The 25,515-nt window shown below is 45.5% G+C and overlaps 1 protein-coding gene across 1 annotated transcript in view; it reads right to left on the bottom strand.

The window, feature by feature from the left end:
* The window catches only part of KIF1A (kinesin family member 1A), a 2,072,061-nt gene that overhangs the window by 1,143,547 nt on the left and 902,999 nt on the right, over positions 1-25,515 (bottom strand). Inside the window, exons 16-17 of the mRNA XM_078667093.1 lie at positions 15,500-15,575; positions 309-388 (exon numbers count right to left, since the gene is read on the bottom strand). Of these exons, the coding sequence (XP_078523219.1) occupies positions 309-388; positions 15,500-15,575 (156 nt within the window). The remainder of the gene's footprint in view (positions 1-308; positions 389-15,499; positions 15,576-25,515) is intronic.

Raw genomic sequence — 25,515 nt, 5'->3', positions numbered from 1 at the left:
TAGATAAGAGCTACCTCTGCTTAGTAAAATGGTCCCAATCAGCATATATCATTAAAATATCCTGGAAGAATCAGCAAACAAGTCCAAGTTTGAGACTCATGGCAGTGCTGCACAAGGAACCTAATAAAGAGATTTATGTGGATACATGAGCTTTTCCAAGTATGCTAGGAATCTTAAGTGAGTGAGCTAACTCTGCCACAGAGTGAAGTATTAAATCTAGTGGATAAAAGTGATTACATTTGCGGATGTGTCTGGCCACAGAGTAACCGTTTGGTCGCATGCTCTACCTACTATGAAACATGACTCACCTGGTGACCCCATCTTTAATATAATACAGAAGGCACTCGGACATCAGCGGGTCTTCATTGAGATTGACCAGATGAGGAGTCTGTTTGAGAGAGTAAAAGAGAAACTTGTTGAAGTGAACTGTATGAGGAATACCGCTGTCCTTCACTATAAAGAAGCCTGCCCTCTATAAACTACAGATGCACACAGTAGCTTGTGCTACTGGGGCTGGCCTGTTAAGGAACCAATAAACAAATTGTTTTATATCCGTAGCTTTATGGATTTATCAGGGTTCTTACGAGAGGAAGTTATCAAGCGTATTGACAGAGCACTGCCACAGTGAAGAGTGCCCTCATGGGAGTCTTACAGTACTCAGAATGCGCAGCGAGAGAAAATGTCCACTATTATCATTATTTGATAATGTCATGGAAATCACATGCATAGAGACCTTTAGTTGAACTACAGACAGGACAAGGCTGGAGTCCTGCAGCAGTCATAGGGTGATGCTGGGAGTTGGCCCATGCTGTTGGTTTGCTAAAGTACTGGCAAGACATAGATGGGAAAAACGAGCTCCTAGAGGCCTACAGTACTGACAGGGTGATACTAAGAAGAATCTCACACCAGTGGAGCCCTCGAATACTCACGTGGCACCTCAGGAGAAACCTCACTATGTCGGAGTATTAACAATAAGAACACACTGAAGGTGCTTTTATTACTAGATTTCTATAGTACTAACAGGGCACTGCTGGGAAGAATTTCCCTCTGCTGGAATCCTATAGCAATAGCATTGATAGAGTAGACTTACAATTATGGGAGTCCCACAGCCAGGTTTACCAGTTGGTTCTATATGGGAAGGCCACAGTTTTCTTACCACACCTGAGGTTTCACTTAATAACCTCCTTCATGCTGAAAGATGTAGGCTTGGTTCACTTCAAACTAAATCCATGTAACCAAATAGTTACATAACAGTGCATGGTTAACAAAAAGCCACAGCATTGTTATGTAGTTATTTGATTAAATGGATTTAGTTTGAAGTAATCCAAGTTCACAATTTCTAGAGAGAAAACACCAAGACTGCTGACACAGGGATTCCAAGACCCGTGATCCACAGCGCCAGGAAGCGCTTCCTGCCATCCTTGGGGGTGTGCACCATCCAGGGCTTCAAAGCGCTGCCTTTCCTCCCGCTGTGCGGGAAAATGCAGAGACTGCTGACACGGATTCCAGGTCCAGTAATCCACAGCACCAGGAATCGCTTGCAGACATCCTTGGACGCAGACACCTGAGAGTTCTACAAAGACCTGCTTCCTTACCCGCTTCGCAGGAAAATACTGAGGCTGCTGAGACAGGGTCTTCAGGTCCTATAATCCACTGCGCCAGGAAGACCTTGCAGCCTTACTTGGGGCAGACACATTCTAGCACTACAAAGCACTGCCTCGGCACCCGCTGCACAGGACGCCCCCGGTGAAGCCAATTCATCAGCACCAGTAATAGGTGAGGTGGGACCACCCCTCTTGGTTTCTTCATTGGACGTTGTCAAGCCCCGCCCATTCTGTTAATGGGTCCGTGCTGCACATATAGGCACGCTAACTATCCTTGGGCTAGGCCCTGTTACTACCCCTTTGGTGGACTTTAACCATATTGTGACCTGGTCAATTGCGTGGTCCAAGAGCCAGGATTGTGGTGTATGGAGAGACATGAAAGTTTATGGCAGGGAGCGGGGTTGTAACTAAAACAGAATCATATGCTATTTCTTTAGCCAGGGTTTTGATATGACCCTATGTGTTTGTTTCCATGAAGGGAAGATCCTCTCTGAGCTCTACCTGTTACATACTGTGGAAGCCCTCCTTGTAGTGTGCCAATTTTTGTACTCAGAGTAGCATCTGTTGAGCAGAGTATCGGGTAAAGAAAGGCAACTGCCTTAAAGGTACTGTCTCCACATATTAGCCCAGGAATTACCACCATCGAGGGTTCTCTGGCACGGGCCGTAGGGTTTGTATCATAGAGATTGAATTGGCACAAAGAAGGCTGTCTCTAACTGGGGATGGCCCTCCACTTGTTCCCAATAGTATCCCGTCTTTCTATTGTTCTTATTGTGTTCTTGCAGGCTCGTGGCACAATTGCAATTAGTCCGTCGGAGGGTGATCAAGATGAGACTTCTTTGAGAGTGTGTGCCGCAGCTAGACACACCCAGGAACTTACTCAGTCAAGCCCAATCATAAGTCCTAGCGGTAAGTGCAGGAAATGTGCAACAGACAAAAAACAGGGATGCAATTTAGACAACGTGTGTGTGCAGAGCCAATGTTATGTTCCTCTCACCTACCAGACCATCTCCCTGATACTCACTTGCGCGAGTGTAATACTGCCTTGAACGCAAAAATGGATCCAATTATGTAAAGGCTAGCACTGATCATAGCTATATCATAGCAGATCTTGGACCATAAGAAAAAGTTTGCAGACCTGTTGCTGGGAATGAGTACTTCATCTTGTGGTGTTCGTAATAAGAACTGTTCAACCCAGCCGCAGAGATCATTAGAGCACTTGTGAGCCAGTTCCCCCTTCCCAAGCTCCTCAGCCTGTTAAGGTGTCATCTGGTGTCCCATCTGCTTCTTTAGCCCCACCCAGCTGTTATTGCAGGGTCTCCATTTTTATTAGTGGTCTACCCTTCACCCCCTAAGATAGGGATGGCGATTAATTTGCCTCCTGAAGCGACCTCCTACGTTGTAATCTTAGGGAATGTTCCCGCTTTGACCCAGCCTATGCCTGAATCCTTTAAGGAGCTGGAAAACAAAGTGGTTCACTGGTTTAACTTGCATTCCAACTTAGGCATGGAGATTTATGATTCCATCAACATGGTGCGAAGGGCAAACTGGTTGGGCTCAGATGTTAAGAGGTTAGTCTGGTGGCTGTGTTGCAGTAAACTTTGAGAAACTTACCATTACTGCACGTGTTTTGACCACCCTTAGCACACTCAGATACTCTAGACCAATCAAACTCCAGGCCCTCTGACTTGGTTTTTCTATAAGCCAGAAATAGTCTGTCAACCTTTTTTGGAAACAGGTTTAGCAGGGGCCTGTATCTCAGGATAGACCTATACCTGTCTCCTTGGAGCCCCAAGCTTTGTGTATATGAAGTAGATTTGCTACCCTGGGTAATCTTGATACCTGTGATTGACTTATCCCCTCTATCCCTCCCCGTCACCTTCTGTATAAATTACCCTTTGGATTTTCCAATGCGCAACTTCCATGGTTTGACGTTACTATCTAGAACATTGCAGGTTTTTCCGCTAAGTTTAATGATTGTAATTGGGTGCAGTTTGTCAGGACATATCACGTTATTTGTCTGGAAGAATCTTGGGAAGATAAAACCTTCTTTTTTCTAGAGGGATTTAAAACCTACTTTTCCTTTGTTGAGGGCCAAAGGGGGATTGATCATTTGTGTCTCAGTGGATTTATGCAGGAATAACAAGGATCTTGCAGGACTCATGTTTTTTACAAGTTCTGAAGTTGTATTTCCCTGGCTCCACATCTCTGGCATTAATTAATTTTTATAATGCGATAGCTTGGGCGGAGAAGACACCTAACCTCTGCAGATTAAGCTCTGCCATTGAAATTGTGGAGTGGCATGGTTATGGGATGGGAAGGGTTGTATTAGTAGGTGATTTAAACTGCCATTTGAGTGATTGCCCTTTAGATTTAACTAATAGCAAGCCCAAATGTATGCAGGAAAAAAGGCTTCACTTGGCTCACACAAGGGAGGGTCAGAGTTATGTACAATTTTAAGTACCCATAACCTTGTTTTTTTGCTATGGAGAAGTTAGTAAAGTCCATCAATACATGTATTTTATCAACATGTAGAGGGAGGGGCAGCTCTTTTATCACAGATTTAATTTATTTGTCAGTTCCATTGTTTTTGCTTATTTCTAATTTCAATATAGTTCACAGCCCTTTTAACCCTTTCTATGCTGATGATGTAATGGTTATGTCCTCGGCTGCAGTGCTGCTGTGCCAAGGACATAACTGTTACATTCTCTGCACAGCAGTAAGATATCCCTCTGCTGTGAACAGCAGAGGGATTTTGTTTTTTTCTTTGAGCCTGGGTAGCTGGGGAAGTACTTCCCCTGCTGCCTGCGGCATTTTTTTGTTTCAGTGTAGTGACGATTGGCGCGCTAACGTCATTACAATGAAACCAAAACTGTCATTAGCATCTCAGCTCATTTCAGTTTCATTGCCTACGTGCTCAGCGGGCTATCTCAGCCCTGCGAGCATGTAGACAAACAGGAGAGGTATCATTGGAAAGAAGAGAATCTCCCTAGTGGACTCTGCATTTGTCCCTCCCATTAAAATTTGCCAAAGATCAGTCTTTCTGCATCCCCGTAGGGGACATATGGGGACAGTAACCCCCAATACGCTCCCCCTGTGGGGGCAAAAGCACACTAGACACCAGGGATTTTTTTGTGCGCAAACTTAGGGGTAGGGGCTGCCCTAAATGGGCATTTTAATGCCCCCACCCATATGAAATATTGGTACAGTCTTTCTGGCCCCCCTGTGGTGCAGATGGGGGAAATAGCCCTTGATCTGCCCCTCCGGGGAGGCAAGAAGCACACTAGGCACCAGGCATTGTTTCTTTTTTTAATAACAGAGAGGTGGGGCTGCTCACATGGGCATTCCAATGCCCCAACCACCCAACACAAAAGGGACATTGTTTCTGCCCTCCCAGAGGCAGATTGGGGTTACTACTCCCGATCTTGCCTCCGGGGGAGCAGAAACCCCACTAGACACCAGGGATTTATTTTTTATTTTTCACATTTTGGCTGCTTCTGCCTTCCCTTGGGGCAGAACAGTGTTATTTGTAAGCTCATCTGCCCCCAAGGGGGCAGAAAACCACTAGACACTAACAAGCGTTTTTGTGTGTGTGTGAACTGGAGTTAGGCTGATGGTCTGTGTTTACTGGCTTCTGGCTGGCTTTGTGTGAACCAGCATTTTGTTGGCGGTGTATGTGGACTTGCACTTAGCTGGCAGTGTTTGTGGACTAGCGCTTTCCTGGCAGTGTGCATGGATTGTCCCTTGGCTAGCGGTCTGCGTGGAAGGCACATGTCTGGCAGTGTGTGTGGACAGTCACTTGGCAGGAGGTGTGTGTGGCCTGGTGCTTGGCTAATGGTGTACCTAGTCTGTTGCTTGGCTGGTGGTGAACATGAATAGCGCTTGGGTGGAGGTGTGCATGGATCGCGCTTGCCTGGTGGTGAGGCTTGCTTGCGAGGATCCTTCAGCGTTTTATCACCCCAAGTCCCTTGCAAACCATAAATTTAGCTAAAAAGTCAAACGTCCTTCACATTTCAGTGTGGAAAAGTTGTGCGATCACCACACCGGCACAAATTTCCCACCACCCAGCACTCCCCCTGGTCTCCTGATTAAAATGATACCTCACTTTTGTGGGTGCCCAAAGCAGAGAACCTAAAAACATATCAAATAAAAAACTGCGGGGTAACCAAAATGGGTCCAAATGGGCAGGTTTTTTTCATAAAAGTTTAGGCTGACTTTGCTTTGAGCACCCACACAAGTGAGGTATCATTTTTATCGGGAGACTGAGGGGAATGCTGCATGGTGGAAAATTTGTGCCGGTGCGGTGATCACACAACCTTGCCACACAGCAATATGAGGAAAATGTAACTTGTTAGCTAAATGTGAGGTTTGCAGGGAATTCTGTGTCAGAAACCATTGGTAGATCCATGTAAACCACACATCCCTAGGTGTCTAGTTTTCAGAAATGTCTGGGTTTAGTAGGTTTACCCAGATGGCTGCCGAGCACGTGACCAAAAACGCAGGTGCCCCCTATCTATCACAAAACAACCTGATTTTGCAAGTAGGTCAGCCGTGTTTTTTGTCCTGGGCTTGGGGGCCTTCGAGGGAAACTTACCAAACAAAGACATTTCTGAAAACTAAACATCCAGGGGAGTCCAAGGAGGTGTGGCTTACATGAATCCCCCAATTTTTTGTAACCCAGAATCCCCTGCAAACCTTACATTTTGCTAAAAAGATCAATGTTCCTCACATTTCTGTGTGGAAAGTTTGTGGGATCTCCAAACCCACACAAATTTCCTACCACCCAGCGTTTCCCTAGCTCTCCTGATAAAAATGCTATGTCGCTTGTGTGGGTAGGCCAAGGGCCTGCAACAGGTAAGGGCCCAAAACATATTGTAGAGGCATAAAATTGTTTCACAAAACGACTTGGTTTTGCAAGGGTGTCATCTGCGTTTCTGAACAGTTCTGACAGACAGTTCTGAAAACTAGACATCCGGGAGAGTCCAGGGAGGTGTGGCTTGCGTGGACCCCCCCCCAACATTTTCTTACACATAATCCCCTACAAACCTAACATTTTACACACAAAAAAATACCTTTTCCTCACATTCCTGTGTGGGAAAGTTGTGGGATCACCAATTCCACGCTTATTTCCTATGACACAGCATTCCCCCAGGTCTCTTGATAAAAATGCCACCCCACTTGTATGGGTGGGCCAAGTGCCAGTGACAGGAAATGGCCCAAAACGTACTGTGGCGATTTCAACATTTTCGATCACAAAAGACATACCTTTGCGAGGGAGTCACCTGCGTTTTTGGTCCCGGACTTGGCTGCCATCAAGGGAAACCTACCAAAACCAGACCTTTCGGAAAACTAGACACCCGGGAGAGTCCAAGGAGGTGTGGCTTTGCGTGGATCCCCCAATATGTGATTTTTTAAGCAACATTTGAGGTTTGCAGAGGATTCTGGGTTAGAGCTAGGGTACAAATCCATAGCTAGGCACATTGCGAAAAAAGGGTAAATTTTTCCTGGAAAAAATGATGTGTCCACATTGCATTTTGGGCTGTTTCCTGTCACAGGCACTAGGCGTACCTACACAAGTGAGGTACTATTTTTATCGGAAAATGTAGGGGAACACTGGGTGGGATGGGGTTTGTGCTTCCCATAGATTTCAGAACTTTACAGCATAGAAATGTGAGGAAAATATGGTTATTTTGACAAAGTTTGAAGTTTGCAAGGAATTCTCGGTCACAGAACCTAGTGACAGCCCCACATGCCACCCCATCCTGGATTCCCCTGGGTGTCTAGTTTTCAGAAGTATACAGTTTTACTAGGTTTCCGAAGGTACCAGCTGAGCTTGGCCCCAAAGACCACAGCTAGGCACATGAATAAATAGTGTCAGTTTTCTGTGGAAAAATGTAATGTGTCCAAGTTGCGTTTTGGGCCATTTCCTGCTGCGGGAATTAACCGCATGCGCGCTAGCGGTTTTCCCGCTGCGCGCTGCGATTTTGAAAAACCCGCGTTACGTGACGAGCTCAGCTCGTCATCCGCGTAGCGCAGGTTACGCCCATGACGAGCTGAGCTCGTCATGAGCGCCGAAGGGGTTAAACCTAAGCACACAAGTGAGGTACCAATTTTATTGAGAGGCTTAGGGGAATGATGGGTGGGTGGACGTTTGTGGCTCCCCACAGAATCCAGAACTTTCCATCACATAAATTTCAGGAACATGTGTTTTTTCACAACCTTTGAGGTGTGCAAGGGATTCTGGGTAACAGAACTTAGTGAAAGCCGAACAGGTCCCCCAATCCTGGATTCCCCTGGGTGTTTCGTTTTTTTAAATGTACAGGTTTGCTAGGTTTCCTTAGGTGCTGGCTGAGAGAGGGCCCAAAATCCACAGCTAGGCACATTGTGGAAAAAGAGTCAGTTTTTAGTGGAAAAATGTGATGTGTCCATGTTGCGTTGTGACCCATTTCCTGTCTGGGCACCTCGGTCTACCCATGCAAGTGAGGTACCATTTTTATCGAGAGACTTAGGGGAAGACAGAATAGTAGAACAAGTGTTATGACCAGTTGTCTTTTTATGCATTTTTGCCTTCCAAATGTAAGATAGGGTGAAAAATGACCCCTAATTCCGATGCTGGCATGGCTTCCCACAAATTCAGAGATGTGCAAATAACCACTGCTTCTAAACTCCATTTCTTGTTCCGATTTCGCAAATACATAGGTTTCCTTGAAACCTATTTTTCACTCTTTATATTTTACCAAATTAATTGCTGTATACCTGGTACACAATAAAAAACCATTGCAAGGTGCAGCACAGTCATTGGCTCTGAGTACCTCAGATTCTTGGTGAACTTACAAGCCTGATATATCCTCAAAACCAGAAGGGTACCGCGAACGTAACAGTATATTGCTTTCAAAAGTCTAGCAGAGTTAGAAGAAGTTATGGGTGAAAATGTAGGCACAAATGGCTGTTTTTTTGGGAAACATCCTTTACAATGCAACTTTTCCTCCGCACTACCATTACGACGCAACTATTACAACGACTGTCATTACTACGACTTGCGCTGGAGGGCGCTCTAGGATAGGGAATAGTTTAATTACTATCCCACACCTTCCCTACTATCCACAGGGACTGGAGTTGGAATAGTAAATTAAACTATTCCACTATCCAGCGCCCCCCAGCGCAAGTCGTTGTAACGACTTGCGTTGTAAAAGTTGCGTCGTAATGGCATGCGGAGTGAAAGCATGCGTTGTAATGACATACATCCTGTTGTTTTAACTGAATTTCATTTTTTGCATTTAAACTGTTACTTTCTATAGGAAAACCTTGAAAGATCTACACAAATAAGTTAGCTTGCTTGCCAGGATCCAATATTGGTTTTATACACATTTCTACCAATAACTGGAAGGTGGGTGAAAGCACACAAATAGGAAAAATAGGCTATGTCCCAGTAAAATGCCAAAACTGTGTAGAAAATTTTGATTTTCTGACAAAAGTCTACCTATTTCTGAAAGCTGGAAAGGTGGTGATTTCAGGACCATAAATCCTTCATTGATACCATTTGCAGGGAACAAAACATATGCTGTCTTCTGCAGCACTTTCTTCCCATTTTCCCACAAAAAACCAATGTTTAGCTGTATTTTGCCTAATTTTGTGGTCCCCTCCAGGAAAATCCATAACAGTGGGTACCTTTAAAAAAGCAATGCTCAAATGGTTGTGACTGAGCACACATAAATACCATGCTTGATCCAAATTCACTCATAGAGATGCAAGAATAGAGGAAGATTAAAGGAGAGAGTAGATATTTTTCACTGTTCTGCAGCCTGCACCAGAGGGACAGGAACCAATGGAAGAGTATGAGACTACTGAAGTACAAAAAGTCAGCAATGAAGCTATGGACCCTACTCAGATGCATATGTAAGTGTAAGACAAATTCTCAAAGAACTCTAACAAGATTTCATACAATGTATGTACTGGGAGCACTGTGGAAATTAATACTCAGTTGAAGATATTGAGGTCAGTGTGCGAAATATATAAGGACACTAAAGTGAATGCCGAGGACAATATATGCTCATCGGTACTAGTCCTTGTTCCTCTGGTGCAGAAAATGGTAGTTCTCATATAGACGATGCAATCCTCTCCAAAAGTGATAAAATTGAGATCAGGGTCACTCAGATCACACCCTTAACTAACCTCCTTGGGGGAGTAGACACCAACCGTTTGATGGAAGACCACCCTTGGTTTAACAAGTAGCTGCTGAAAACCATAAAAGGAAAATGTTGAAAAAATATATAAAGTAGAGCAATGGAGACCTTCAAGCAACACTTTTTGACATGAAAGACATGTATGATTGGGAAAGAGGAACACGAGAGGCTGCAGCATGAAGGACATGTATGGGCTGAAAGACAGATGTGAAATGCAGAAGGGAATTGTGGACATACAAGGAATGGCAATCAAAAGGAGGGAGAATAAGGAATATCAACCTGAAATTGAGGACTCACTAGGAATAAATAGGACAGAAGTGATCAGAAGATACTCGATAAATCGAGCTAGCAGTTTGTGTGGGGGCAGACCCAACCTTACACATTGAATGTCCAAGAGGTAGTCTTGTAACCTAGCAAAATTATTATTGACACCAAAATACTTGTACAATTTTATAAGGTGTGATCACCTCCAAAGAAGAGACCATGGCATAGGTAACATTGAAGGCAACTGCAATCTAGACCATTGAAACTCCTGAAATGTTTTTTGCTTTCCCATGTTAGAGATGAGACAGAGACACTGAGGCATAGGTGAATAACAATTTCCCCTAAATCATATGCACTTAGATAGTGGAAGAAGGCACAAAGGCCAAAGGCAAGCCCGTCTGCGCCTGTCCGCGCCAGGCCGTCGCCAGACGCCAGACATGCCGCCAATTTTAGGAAATTACATCACACTTATACCCAGAATAAGCTGCTATCAATTAGGACATTTTCCGGGAGGTGCATAGTCCACGGGCTGGGGGGTTTAAAGGGCCCCTTCAGCTGCAGATGCTGTGATTTTTCATCTGTCACCCAGGTAGTCTCTCAAGATTGTCCTCCTTCCCCAGGCAAAAGTTTGACTATTTTCCATCTGAATTGTCGTTCCTTGGTCAAACATTGCTCTGATGTTTATGACCTTCTTGAAACCGAATCTCCTGATACTTTATTTTTAACTGAGACGTGGCTCTCTGAAGACTCGGTGGCGATCCTAGGACTGGAACTGCCAGAGGGTTATGTTATTTATACCCTGAATAGAGACACAAGAGGTGGGGGTATTGCGGCTATTGTTAAAACCGGCTACTCCTGCACCTTCACTAAACAGCCCATTTTGGGCTGTGAATGTGCTTATTTTAAAATTACTTTTAACTCTAACTACACTATGACTGGTCTATTGGTATACCGGCCACCAGGCTCATCCAAAGCTTTCAGGGAACTGTTTGTTGAAACCATCTGTACTTTGGCGGTCAATACTCCTAATTTTACGCTCCTGGGAGATCTTAATCTACATTTTCATAACCACCTAGATGGGGATGTGGCCAACTCGATGGTGGATTTAGCGGCTTGTCAGCTTGATCAGCGTGTCTCTGGCCCCACACACTCAGCTGGCCACTTGTTGGACCCTATTTTCCCCAACATTTCGTCTCACGGTCCAACTGTTGGTCCCGATGGCTTGGTCGGACCACTTTTTGGTCCCTCTGTCTATTCAGGGCATTGTACCTATGCGAAAATTAGACAACACCCACTCCTTTAGACGCCCATCGCATAGGCTAAACTGGGATCAATTCCAAGCCTATCTTTTGACTTCCGTTCCATTGCTGCCGACGGACCCTGATAAGGCCAATTCTGCCTTCTCAGACTGGATTAATCTGCCGTTGGATAAGCTGATACCAGCAAAGTGGTCCCCCAATCGTATGTCTAAATCTAATCCGTGGTACAACGAAAAATTAGCGCTGCTGCGAAAAATTTGTAAAAAATGCGAAAGGGCTTGGAGAAGAGACTTTGATCCACTATTTAGAGATCGCTATCGGGAGGCAGTAAGGATTTACCATAAAGCTATTCGTACTGAACGCGCAGCATTTTACGCCAAGGAAATTTGTAAGAGCACCAATCCCACGAAGAGTATCTTCTCCATTGTCTCAGGCCTCAAGAATCAGAAGGGGGCAGTTGGTTCATTGATTACTTCAAGTAAGCAATGTGAGGAGCTTGCCTTGTTTTTTTCAAAAAAGGTGGAAGACATCTATAAAAGCTTTCCTACGGCCCAAACAGACTTCCTTGAGCCAACCAACAATGGTACGATGGTCACCTTAGAGGTTTTTCCTTAGATTCAACAGGACAGCTTACTTGCTCTCTGTGTTAAAATTAAGTCAGGCTCACCGACTGACCCACTGAAACCTGACCAATTCAGGAAAATGTTACCAACTATCTCTCCACTTCTTGGTCAGGTGATCAATAAATCTTTCAGGTCAGCTGTTGTGCCCAAGGCATGGAAACAAGCCAGTGTGTTACCATTGCTCAAAAAAACATCTCCGGCTGCCAAAAAACCTGAGAACTTCAGGCCAATTTCACTGCTCCCCAGGCCTGCTAAGATCGCAGAGGCACATATTAACTTCATCCTTTCAGAGCACCTGACCATTAACAACACGCTAGATCCCTTGCAAAAGGGCTTTTTCCCCAGCCATGGCACTGAGTCAGCGCTTTTGGCGGTGACAGAACACATTTGGACAGCGTTGGACGCAGGACAGACATCGGCACTGTTCCTTTTGGATCTCAGTGCCGTGTTCGACACTGTGTCCCATGCCATCCTGCTGCACCGTCTGGAAGAAGCTGGTATCAGTGGCCTGGCATTAAAGTGGCTAGCGTCATTCCTCTCTGATAGGACCTATCAGGTGATTGCCCCCCCGTTCTCCTCATCTACCTTTCCCATCAAGCACGGAGTACCACAGGGTTCCTTTCTGAGCCCTCTGCTCTTTAATTTGTACGTACAACCTTTGGCTGCAATTGCCAGGAGCAGAGAACTGACTGTGGTATCCTACGACGCCGACACTCAGCTGGTGGTAGCCCTTTCGAGCAACTCCAGGCACTACGCCGTTAAGTTTCAAGGTGCTCATGCGGTAATTGCCGAATGGATGACAGCTAACTGCCTCCAGCTGAATGCCACCAAGTCGGAGGTGTTGCTGGTGGGATGGGATCACGGGTTATGGAATGAATACTGGTGGCCCATGAACCTAGGTCCCCCCCCTCCTCCTAAACAGATGGTAAAGAACTTAGGGGTTTGGATGGACTCCTCTCTCAGTTTCCAGACTCAAACGAAGAAGGTGGCGGGCACCTGTTTTGGTTTATTACGCGGGCTGAAACCTATCTTAGGTTTCTATTATGCCCGACCAGACAGATCATTTTTCAAGCCTTGATTACATCCAGACTTGATTATGCGAACTCTCTGTACCTAGGGGCCAACAACGCTGAAATATATAGGTTACAGAGAGTACAGAACCCCGCAGCAAGAGCTCTTCTGGGTCTGCGTAGAGTCTGTTCGATGACCAGCACAATTTGTCGCCGTCACTGGCTGCCTGTGGCTCAACAAATCAAGTTCAAGGCTCTTTGTATACCCTTCAAGATCTTGAAACTGGCCTCCCCTAATATCCTGACAGATTTGCTCTCTTTTTGTGTTCCTCCTCGTCCGCTCCGCTCTATGGGCCAACACCTGTTGATGGTCCTTTGGGTTAGGAGAACCCGGGTCGGAGGCCGCTCCTTCCGGTACAGAGCCGCGACTCTTTGGAATTCTTTGCCACCCTACATTCGAGCGGTACAAAAGGGGGTGGTGATGGACGGAGCACATGAACCAATCAAACACTCACACCCAGTCAACAGATCTGGGTTTAATCCATCACCGTTCTTTAGCCCACTCTGCCACCCCAGTTCAGACATGGCCATATGCAAATCAGTCTGACCCTGTGCCTCATGGGAACAGTCCAGCCCGAACTGCCAAGCCATGCCTTCCCTGGACCGGATTCAAGCTTCCTAGGACTGGTTTCTGGCATTACAGCCGTCTTCAGCCAGGCTTGCTTGAATCCAGTGGCAAAGTGAGCAAGGGACTCACGTCTGAGCATACCCTGCCAACTTATGGCGAACAAAGCGGTACAAAAGGGGCTGGTGATGGACGGAGAATCTGAACCAATCAAACACTCACACCCAGTCAACAGATCTGGGTGTAATCCATCACCGTTCTTCAGCCCACTCTGCCACCCCAGTTCAGACATGGCCATATGCAAATCACCACCCCCTTTTGTACCGCTTTGTTCGCCATACGTTGGCAGGGTATGCTCAGATGTGAGTCCCTTGCTCACTTTGCCACTGGATTCAAGCAAGCCTGGCTGAAGACGGCTGAAATTCCAGAAACCGGTCTAGGAAGCTTGTTTCCGGTCCAGGGAAGGCATTGCTTGGCAGTTCGGGCTGGACTGTTCCCATGAGGCACAGGGTCAGACTGATTTGCATATGGCCATGTCTGAACTGGGGTGGCAGAGTGGGCTAAAGAACAGTGATGGATTAAACCCAGATCTGTTGACTGGGTGTGAGTGTTTGATTGGTTCAGATGCTCCGTCCATCACCACCCCCTTTTGTACCACCCTACATTCGAGGGCTTGACAACTTGTCTGAATTTAGGAAAGCTATTAAAACCTTTCTCTTTCCCACTGCGTAGACTGCTTCCTGCGCTGATGTTGCTGATGTTGTCTATTTTGATGTTAGCGCCGGGACGCCTCTTGGCTGGGTAAGCTGTCGTGCTCTATAAATGTTTTAAATAGAAATAGAAGACATATATTTATTAATACAGCTGATTGTAAACAAGGTGCACTCACAACCTACACAACTCAGTCATGTGGAATGGGAGGGCCCAAGAAGGATGAGAAGACTCAATTGAACAACAGAATGTGCTGAGTGCATAAGTGGAAGACTAAGGGGCTGATTACAATGTTGGTTGTGGTTTCCTCCCCCTTTCACCAACTCGGAATCAGAAGCAACCGATTCTGAGGTTGCTCCCGACCGATTACGATGCAACCAAACACTGTTTGCTCGGATTCCCATTGACTCGCATGGGAGCCTGGGTTCCGCCCGAAAAACACAGGCTTCTATGGGGGAATGGTGGGTGTGCGGAAAACCCTGCACCCTGTGGCATGTACCCAATGGTATCTGCCACACACAGGGGCGTAACACAGGCCCCCGCAGCCCACGCGGTGCGGGGGGCCCCTAGCTCCAAGGGGTCCCCTCGGCACTGCATTCTGTCCGGAGAGCTCCTGAGTGAGCCCGGAGGGGGCCCCCTTAAGTACCGTGCAGGGAGGCCCCCTCACTTTTCGTTACGCCAGTGGCCACACAGTCCAGGGTTTTACATGGGGGTCCCTTAGGTACCCCCTAGGCCCCCAACCAAAGGCCGCAGAATGAAGAGGGTCCTGCTAGGGGCACCATAAGTCACTTTCTGACCGCCTTTTTGTGTCGAACATGGCAACCCGGAAAGGCTGTTGGAAACCGACACCGTAATCAGCCCCTAAATACAATAATTGAGTGATGACATTTAAAATGAGAAGGCTCAAGAGACAGGAAGGGAGCATACGCATAAGAATGGAAAGCTTGAATATATGATTTGAGCAGAATCATTTAATATGTGAGAATTCATGCTACAAAGAATGTATATGCTACAAATAAAGCTTAAGCATGTATGCATGAAGATAGCAAGATTAAGAGCATCGTACATTAGGGAACTTCAAAGGGTACACTGCACAGCATCCTCTGAAGAGACTCAGACATTTTGCCTTCCTACCACTTGCATGCACTAATGTACATCATTTTATCAAGTCACAACCTTTTTTTTATAAGGGTCAATTAGAGTGTACCACCTCGGCATACCTTTTTAGGGGAGAACACTCCTAGTGTGCCTCCATCTTCCCGCATTGCAACTCCCATTTCAGCTAGCAGAGCTTCCCTAAATAGGAGACAAAATAGAACATCGTTGGATGTGAGGAAGGATTACACTGAGGGTAAAGATGAGTAGGATGTGAAAATGCACTATAGGGAGTACGGAGTGGGCTCCTTACTTAAATCAAGCAAAATATACTTTTAGAAAACGACAAATAACATGCTCCCGAAAATAAGGTTAGTCGGTTCTTGGATGTACTGTATGAAGTGAGGAATTAATGTCAAGGGGTGTAAGATACCCATGTTCACTCCTCTGACCTGAAAATGTCATCCCTCTAACAGTAATGTTCCTGTGAGCAACAATGATGGGCAACAGCTTTGTACTGCCGTATTACCACTCCTCTCCCTTGTTCTTCTTTGCTAATTTGTTTTGTTTTATGTACTTGTGCCGTTGTATATAGTGAGAACCAGGGCAGCAGAGCTTCACATAAGCAATGAATATTGTACAGAGATTATAGAATGGAAAAAGATACAGTACACAAAATAAGTCATAAAGATAAGAAGTGAAGGTAAGTCAGCCAATAGGTAGTTTAGAGTTTTGTACTAACAGAGAAACCCATTGGGAATGCAAACTTGAAATGTAAGACTTTCATTTATATTGTAAATATTAGCATGTATTCACAGAAATCCTGTCCAAGATTTTTTTATGGATTCTGTAAAAGCAGTACTTTAAGTTGTTTCTTGAAAGCAACAAACAAGCAGTTCGTTCTTAAAGCCAACGGATAGCATACCGGACTTTGGTAGCAGTTATAGGAAGGTTTGTTTTAGAGCCGTCAGGCTTTTGAAAGGATGGAGTTTCAAGCCAGAGAGAGTGAGCGCTTCACAGATGACAGACAGGACCTACCTGAGATGACTAGTTTGCTGTGCCGGGCAGATTGCAATGCATTGCATTTCCCGTTTAAAATGATAGAAGTAGTATTTTGCTCATTACCAGAGGCCATCTCCAATACCTAGTGACTATTCCACCATTATGGGTTATATTTTGAACCCTCACCAAGGAATCCAGTGCCTTCTGAAACCTTATCCCTCATTACGAGTTTGCTGTATTTCGGTGAAAGGATACCAGGGGACAGCAGTGCAGCCCCACTGGCATGCCTTTAAGTTCATCCAAAGCACCAAGCCCGAACTCTGCAACCCCAGGCTCAGCAAATATCAGGTGGGGCAAAATAGGGCCTTTTAAGTCAAGTCACAAAAACAATACCTAGAATGAGTATGAAAAATCCAACCAATCTTAAGCTGTTTCCCTCTCCTTATCTTTGACCGGCTCAGAAGTGCTCTTCTCTTGACTCGAGTAGCCTCGGAAATTGCACAATCCAAGCCAATCAGGTCCACAAGTCATCTCCTCTCAACTCAGCTCCCACTCAAATTTAAATTAAAAAAAAACTTTATTCGGTTTTAAAATAAAACCAAAAAGTTACACAACTCGATTAAAAAAATGTAAAAGCATACATTTCATGACAATAAAAAAGTAATGAACATTCCCATAAAATACAGAAGAATAAATACATCATGGTCAGTGATAAAAAGAGAGGGGAAAAGCGGACAGCCAGTAATCGGGCATACATATTCATAGCTGGTGGTTGATGGGATGTCAACTGATATTGGGGGTTAATTAGTTTTACATACAGTGTCTAGATCTCAGTGGGGATCTCGGAAAGCCTGCAAAGAATGAAATGCATTCCAGTTTCAACATTTGTAGATAAACGAGAGCTGGGTGGACCTGTGTAAAATTCAGCTTTTTTAAAAGAGGAGTTAAAAAAGACCTACGAGGTACTTTGTAAAACCTACAGAAAAACATAAAGTGCAGAAGGTCCTGAGGAGGCACTCCGTCGCAGCCACAGGATGCTAGCACTTGGCCTCTGCAACTCCCTTTTGGTACAGCAAGTAAAAAGTGAAAATAATCCAAGCGAAACCTGATTAATAAAAACCGCTCATGGGTTGACAAAGGACACAGAAGATATGGTTCAATAGATGGGGTCGTTTTTAGCATCACAAATTTACGGACGCTCGGTTTACACAGTTCGACCCCATCTCTGTCAAGCTTTTTGAGAGAAGTAAAAGACTTCTTTACAAATTCCACATCCGCAACGGTAACAAAATCAGGCTTTAAAAAAGGTCTGGACGCCCCAGCTCTTCGTAGCATCCCTTTAGATACTTTAACCATGGAATGCCTAACATATGATCAAGGCTCAGAACTTCTCTCAAAATCTGGTGGTTATGAACTAGGGGCCCGATGTAGGTAATTGTGAAATACCGAATTCTTAATACCGAATTTTACCGATTCAGTATTAAGAAATGGGCATTTCAGATGTAGGTAAGAATTCGGTAAAAAAATACCCAATCCTTAATATTAGTTATTACTGAATCGGTAATTGAGATTCGGTAATAAGGAATACCTACCTATTCATTCCTATAGGCTTGGAGGTCCATAGGAATGAATGTGAAGACATTCAGTATTACCAATTCGGTATTACCAAATCGGTAATACCGTGAGGTATTTCAAGGGTGACAGGGTGTCCAAAGGACACCCTGTTGCACCCCTGAAATGTGCATGCGTGCACATGTGGCACACATCCATGCCCTAAGGGCATGGATGAGTGCCACATGGCACTTCTAAAAAAGCAAGAAAGTGCTTTTTTAAAGGAATTCTGTAATTACCACCAACTTGAAGTTGGTGGTAATTACCGTTTTCTTAAGGCCCAAAGCTTTCTACATTGCATTTAAGGAATCGGTATTACTGATTGCATTGAAGGAATCGGTATTACTGATTCCTTGAATGCAAGGGCAATAAGGAATCAGTATTAAGGAATCGGTATTTACCGATTCCTTATTACAGATTCCTTACCTACATCAGGAATGGCTAAATACCGGTCGGTAACGGTGAAATTTACCGACTTTAACCATTACCAACCGGTATTTGGCCACCTACATCGGGCCCTAGGTCCTTGTTTAGCCAAGGTTTGAGCCAAAACAACAGACAGCGCAAGGTCAAACTATCACAAATAAATGGTAACCCTGTTTCTTCGTGTACCACCAAGTTTGAGGATCCTCTGGGCACCCCAAGAAGCTGTTTTAAAAAGGTGTTCTCCACCACCTGGAGGGCGTCAGTTGCAACATAGCCCCATAATTCACTCCCATAACTGGAGATCGCAAAACTTTTGGCCTGGTATAATTTCAATATAGCCGCAATCGGGTGCTTACCCATCTTTGCGGCAAACTTGAAGATAGCTGCATTTTCCCTTATGACATCTCCCTTTTTTCTCTGGATAAGGGCCCCCCACTTCAAGTGATCATCTAGTAAAACACCCAGATATGAGAATGTCGGGGTCAGAGACACTTTCTCATCAGCCACTTTGAAGGGGTATTGCTTCTTAGGTCACATCCCGACCTGCATAATATAGGATTTAGAGTTATTAATAGCTAAGTCACGATCGACCATGAAGCTCCTAAAGGTGTCAAGTAGGGTCTGGAGACCCCTTGCCGTCCTTGCAATTAGGACGGCGTCATCCGCATATAGCAGGCAGGCAATCCTCGCCACCCAACATATGGAAAATCAGCCCCTGTTTCTGCCAAGGTCTTATCCAAATCATTAATGTATAGATTAAAAAGAAATGGGGCCAGGATACATCCTTGCTGTACTCCCCTTTCAATTTTAAAATCCCTGGAAACCCGAAGATCCTGGCAAATTGGATGTTGGCCTTGGTGTCCCTGTGCAGGTCCCCCAGGAAATCAACCAGACGTGCCTCCACCCCCATGGCCCTCATGGATTGCCACAGTTTCCCCCTGTTGACAAAGTCAAAAGCGGAGGAAAGATCTATGAAGGCCATGTAGATCGTACCTTGGCGGGCAACCGTGTACTTCCCTAGGATCATGCATAAGATGAGGCATTGGGCTAGAGTAGAATGCCCTGGGCGAAACCCATATTGTATGTCTGAGAAAATCTTATTCTCTTCCGCCCAGGAGGCTAGTCTATTCAATAAACCCCCCCACACAACCTTGACCACGGAATCAATTAGAGAGATCGGTCTACAGCACAAGGTGCTATTACGATCGCCCTTCTTGGAGACCAGTACAATAGTTGAGGTACCCCAAGACTCTGGACATCCGGCCCTAACCGCCGCGTTCAGCACAGCGACCAGAACCGGGGCCCAAAGAAGAGGGTTTGATTTAAAAAAAAAACGGCGGGATGCCATCTGGGCCAGGGGCCTTGTTACATGACAGCCCTAAGTTACCTTTCTCCACCTCTTTTAGCCTAAATGTTACCGAGGCATTGGTATGAACTCTTGGTTGTGCTTGTTCAAGGTCTGTAGCACTTTTAAAAATAAATTTAAAATGAGACGCCCATTCTTTCTCTGTTATATTGGTACCTAGTTCTCCAGCCCCGTCCCTCTCAAATAGCGGTCGATTAATAATGCCCGAAAACTTAGACCTACTCCCTAGAGTACCAGGCTCCAGTAATTCATGCCATGCTGCTTCCTTTAGTTCCCCCTTACGAGTCGCCAGTGCCCATTTATATTTAAGCCGTTGGGCACGAATAAGAGATTGGTCTCTCGGGGTAGCTTTTAAGGCTTCCTTTAAATCTCTCGCAGCCCAAGAACAACAATGATCCAACCACCTAAGATCACAAGGCACCGACCTATGAGTGGGGGCACTTAACAGAGCCCCAATTTTACGGATGATACCATCAAAGGCCTCAAGAACGCCCCCGGGGAGGGAGCAAGGAGACACACAGGATGCTATTTCAGATTCACAAGCCACTTGTACCTTACCATAAAATAGATCCGGAGCTACCTGGGACCACTTTAAGCGGCGCCTTCCATCCGTAGGTCTCAGTATGCCAGGCGCTAACACCCTGGCTTGACTTGTTAGCGGCCCACCTCCAAGATACACACAAATGGGGTTATGATCGCTGAATGTAAATGTAAATGTAAATGTACATGGATTTGTATAGCGCAAATCACCACTGGTTTCTAAGCGCTTGCTTAGGGAACCCGTCCTTGTATTCCCCTGTGAGATAACCCCGGCAGGGTATCCACAAGGTGAAAGCCAGGCATCCCGCCGCGAGGGGCCGTTGTGGAGATTAAGCAATCTATTGCCCAGAGTCGCAGAGTGTGAACCCATGAATCGATTAGGCACCGGAGCGAGAATTGTCGAGTCCATGGACATTTTAGGACTCAAGACCCCGCCAAGCCGGGAATTGAACCCTGGTCCCGGGCTGACCTCTGCTTCCAGGTCTGCCTCCTCTAACCAGTGAGCCACACTTCTCCACTAAAATGAATGCACTATCCACGATTTTAAACCCCCGAAGGTTGGACTGAAGCCCAGCAGAGATCAGGATATGATCTATAAAAGAGCCGTCCCCTCGACCTTTAAAAGACGGGATGGACTGTATACTAAGGGGGCGGAAAAATACAATGATGGAATGAAGTCAAACTCGTTAAGCATGTTATTAAGCACTTCCCCCTGGACAGAGTGCTCAAAGTAAAAGCCCCGCATCCTAGCACACCCCAGCTCACTCAGACAGGTTATTTTGGGATCACCACCAGGATGCACATTAAAATCCCCTGCCACCATAAGTTTGTGGGCAACAGGGCCACAGGACTGACTTAAATTGTAATTTGTAATTTATTTATATTTGTATCGCGCGTTATCACCAACGGTCTCTAAGCGCTTTGATAGAGGGGCCTGCTAGTGTTGGGGGTGGGAGGCAGGTACTTTACTGGGCGCCCCAGGCCTCTTTAAACAGGAGGGTTTTTAGATGTTTTCTAAAGGGAAGCAGTAGATGTTCCTTGCGGTGGTTGTCGGGCAGTCTGTTCCAGATCTGTGGAATGATAGCCGAGAAAGCTCTGCCTCCCAAGGAGGACAGGCGGGTGCGGGGACAGACTAGCAACCTGGCTTCCGAGGATCGAAGTGCTCTGGTGGGGGCGTAGTTCCGAAGATTGTTCTTTATGTAGGTTGTGGAAAAGTAAATTTTGCCATGTTCTGTGTCCCTACGTGTTCCCCATCTTATGTTGTATGTGCATGATTAATATGCATATGTATTCCCCATGATCGATTAAAGACGCAATTACAGTTGTGTCCAACTCTAGTATGCCAGTTTCCAGTTCTCGTGAAAGCTACGAGTACTAGGCCTATGTAAAGCTACGTTGCCACGTTTCTCAGTGTGCACGTTATTTCATTGTAAAGTCCCCGTTTCTAGGCCTCAAAAGGGCCCGGACTCAGATTCAGCTCCTGTCTCCTGAACCCTCGCTGAGGAGCGATACAGCCCCCACCTGTATCCCTGACCCTTCACTTACTTCCTGCCTCACAGTGCCCGACTCGGCCTGGCTCTGCCTGCTGGTCTGCCAAGAGTATGTTATGATTCCAGTTATCAGTCCAGCCCTCCTTCTCTGCATTCCTAAGGTACTGAATTGCATCAATAGTTTCCGTCATGGTCTAGCCTTTACGTCTCCATGTAAGAGAAATACTGTATTAATGGTCATTTAATATTCCTCAACACGCACTACATGTAGAATAATGCATGCACCAGTCTTAGAGTCTGTTAGCCTTTACCCTGATAACTTTTGGATTCTATCAACATGTTCTCTAAACATCAGATACTAGATAGTGTTTAGGTACATGTCGCTCTGACTCTCCAGACTTCAGTCTCTTCTTCTAGCGCAGAAGTCATAGCCCCCAGCTTCTCCTAGTAACACGTCATTGCCAGCTTGCGCGCACCACTAGGTTAGAGGTCCCGGCTCCTTAGGTAGCCCCCTCCATGTTTCCGCCCCATTTATGACATATTCTGTTACGTTTACATCACATGTCTATGTATACGCCCTGTTCACGCCTCTTGTTACACCTACTTTCTGCCTTATCTTTCGCGACTGCTACAGGCCCTGCCCACTGCTACGTCTATTGTATTGAACATCATGTATTTTGTTTAACTATATATACTTGTGCATTGTTATTAAAGGTTACGCTGTTGTCCCGATCCTGCCCCCGGCAGCGCTGCCATCCTATTCCCGTGCAGGTTGTCCTGTTCCTGTCCTTTATGCTGTATTAAACCTGCAAACTCCGACTACCTCGAATCTTGACTCTTATTTATTGAGCTATCTGTTATTGTATATCTAGTCAAAAATAGAGGTATTATTTATTTATTTACCACATAATGGCGCCCGAATAGGGACTTGCCCTTTCCCCACGCGCCGGTGAAGCCACGCAAGCCCCCTGATCCTCTGCAGCCGTGACGGAACCATACCGTGCACGTGCAGATATTTCTGCTTCAAGTATCCCTCAGGCCCACGGAGGAGACGGAGGTTGCGGTCCAGCATCCAGACGAGGCGGTGGAGGAACGCGGCGAGTCCCGACCAGAGCCCAAGCCGAGAGTCCAAGGTCCGAGGTATCCGGAGGCCCACCCGTAACAGAAGTCCGAAGTTCGTCCGTCCGTCGTCGTAGCAGTCCAGTCCAGTCCGAGGCCTTCCGTTCTTGCTGCCCGGTGAGTACCGTTGCTGGGGTAGTATCTAGACAGGGTCAATTGCATTGTCTCTGGTCCGTGGGTTTGGGTACGCAGATCCAACACGAAGTGTCCACTTAGGTGGGTGCGGGTCCTGACGTGTCTCTTTATGAGACCGGTATGTTTTGTACTGTTTCGGCAGTGCATCTAGTTTCTGTTCTAGTCTGTTCTGTTCTCGAGAAATTCATGTATTCTGTTTTCAGTATTCCAGGTAGTATTTTGTTAGAACTGTTATTTTAAATGTCATTCATGTATTTTAATGTCGTGGTATGAAAGTGGTGTATCTTCAGTAATTATCGTGTTCATTGTGTATTGTATTGTGTCTAGACTCCAGCCCGGTCATGCCATTGTTTTCCAAGTTACGTCAGTTAAAAACTAGAAAAGGTCTGTTAGAAGAAGCAGTTCCTGTCCCGCCTAGGGACAGTCCAGGTCATTTTATGTATCAAAAGCATGGCATAAGTGCCATATTGTATTTAGATTTATGGGTCGAGTACACCAAGGAATTAGAAGAGAAATATAGGTGGCCCGTATCGGGTACATGGGATTCCGAGTGCATCATGCGAGTAGAAGAAGTATTATGGAAAAAGAAAGCCAGACAGTCACAGAAAGATGCCATCGAGTTATGGCGCAAAGAATCCCATAAAAGAACCGAAAAAGAAATCAGAAAGTCAGAATTAAGTAGAGAATCCTTAGAAAGATCCCAAGAAAGGGAACTAATCGAAATAGGTGAACGAGTTAAAACTGAACAGTCAGACAGACAGAGGAATGCCCTCATTAAGGGTATGTATCCTCTCCTTGCCGAGGGCTTGCCAAAAGCAACCCCGGAGGCATCCAGTAATTTTCCGCCACCCTTAGTTCCGACCAAGCTACGTCACAAACCGACCGCAGCTGATATTTTTCTCTCGTCCTATTTGGACGACACAGTCCCAGAATATGCAAATCCTGTTCCACCAGCTCCTGTAAATAATGTAATTCATGGTCTTCCAGCCACCAGGGCACCTGTTGCAGTACCTGTTACGGTACCCCCGGTCCAGCCCGTAGTACAAATTCCCGCTACATCAGTCACTCTGCCAGCACGAAGAGTATCAGTCGATGATTCCAGTATAGGGGCCGCGGGAGGAGGTCCTCCTGGTACCCCGCCGCCAAGTAGACGTTTAGGAGCAGTCGAGTTACATGAACGTGCGTTACAGCGTACGCCCAAATATCAGTCCATTGCAGAAATCAGACGAGTTCTTACTGAATGCTGTTATGATCCAGTCCCAGGCGAGGATAGTATGGTTCTATATTCCGTACGTATAAGACAGGTGTCCGAGTATTTGGTCACCCTACCGAATATGAAAGAAGATCTAGACAGAATGTATCGTTTCATCCGTACAGGACAAGATCCAGAAAGTATTGCTGAAGTTATGTCTCTCAGGAAATCCGAGATCCAGTTTATGCTATTAAAGTTTCTGATCAATTGTTTAATACGGGAACAAGATTCCCCGACTAAAGATCCGGTCGAAATGAAAGTTCTGACAAGGTGGAGTGATAATATAGCCGAGGGTAAGCACAAGACACTCAATAGTATAGAGAGTATGTACAAGAAAATTCGTAAAGAAATAATAAGGTTACATGAACAACGCAAAGAAGCTCTAGGAAGCGAGAAAGAAAATGACTCTTCTACTGAAGAGGTAGAGGACGAGAATACCGCCAGAATAGCGTATGTAGGTAAATCTAGATTTCCAGACCGACAGTCACGCCTAGAACACAAGAAAGTGTTTCATCTTCCAGCACCAGAACAAGGCTCTCTAGAACAAGTATTTCAAGCTACCGATCAAATTTTGAAATCACGAATCGGTTATAGTGAATTAAGTACCATGCATGAACAAGAACTAGCCCGATCAGCAGTCCGATGGATTACTGATTCTACCACTTTTCCAGGCGAAATAGTGGCACAAATGTTTCTGAAATTGCCCCCAGCCGAGCAGCGACTGGTGGGTATGTATATGATCCAACACCTCATTACACTGTATGAGGGTCAACATTCTGATCCAGGTCCGTTACATGATATCCTGAACGAGTTACTCCAGTATAGAGGGAAAGGTTTAGGTACCGATTTAATTAGTGTCATTCTAGAACAGCGCCACAAATATAGAACGTTTTTGAACCCGCATTTTGTTCATGTCTCACCTCCAGAAAGTAAACCGTTTTACATAGATAGACAGCATCCGTTACGAGAAGTACACCCAGTTAGGACAGCAGATGGTGAAATGCAACGAGTATTTGTTTACACCCCAGTTACCAAGATGGAACTCTTAGAGATGAAGAAATTAATTCCCTGTCACGACAAAGATCCAGCAGGGTTCCACCGAGAATTAAAAGACATGCTCCGTATGGGAGAATACACGTATCCAGATATTATTAAAATGTTAAAAGTCCTGTTGCCTGCGGGCATATATGAAAAACTCAA

This window comes from Lissotriton helveticus, chromosome 11, assembly GCF_964261635.1.
Source record: "Lissotriton helveticus chromosome 11, aLisHel1.1, whole genome shotgun sequence".
Lineage (NCBI taxonomy): Eukaryota > Metazoa > Chordata > Amphibia > Caudata > Salamandridae > Lissotriton > Lissotriton helveticus.
The sequence above is the reverse complement of the archived record's forward strand: the minus strand, read 5'-3'. Positions and strand labels throughout refer to the sequence as shown.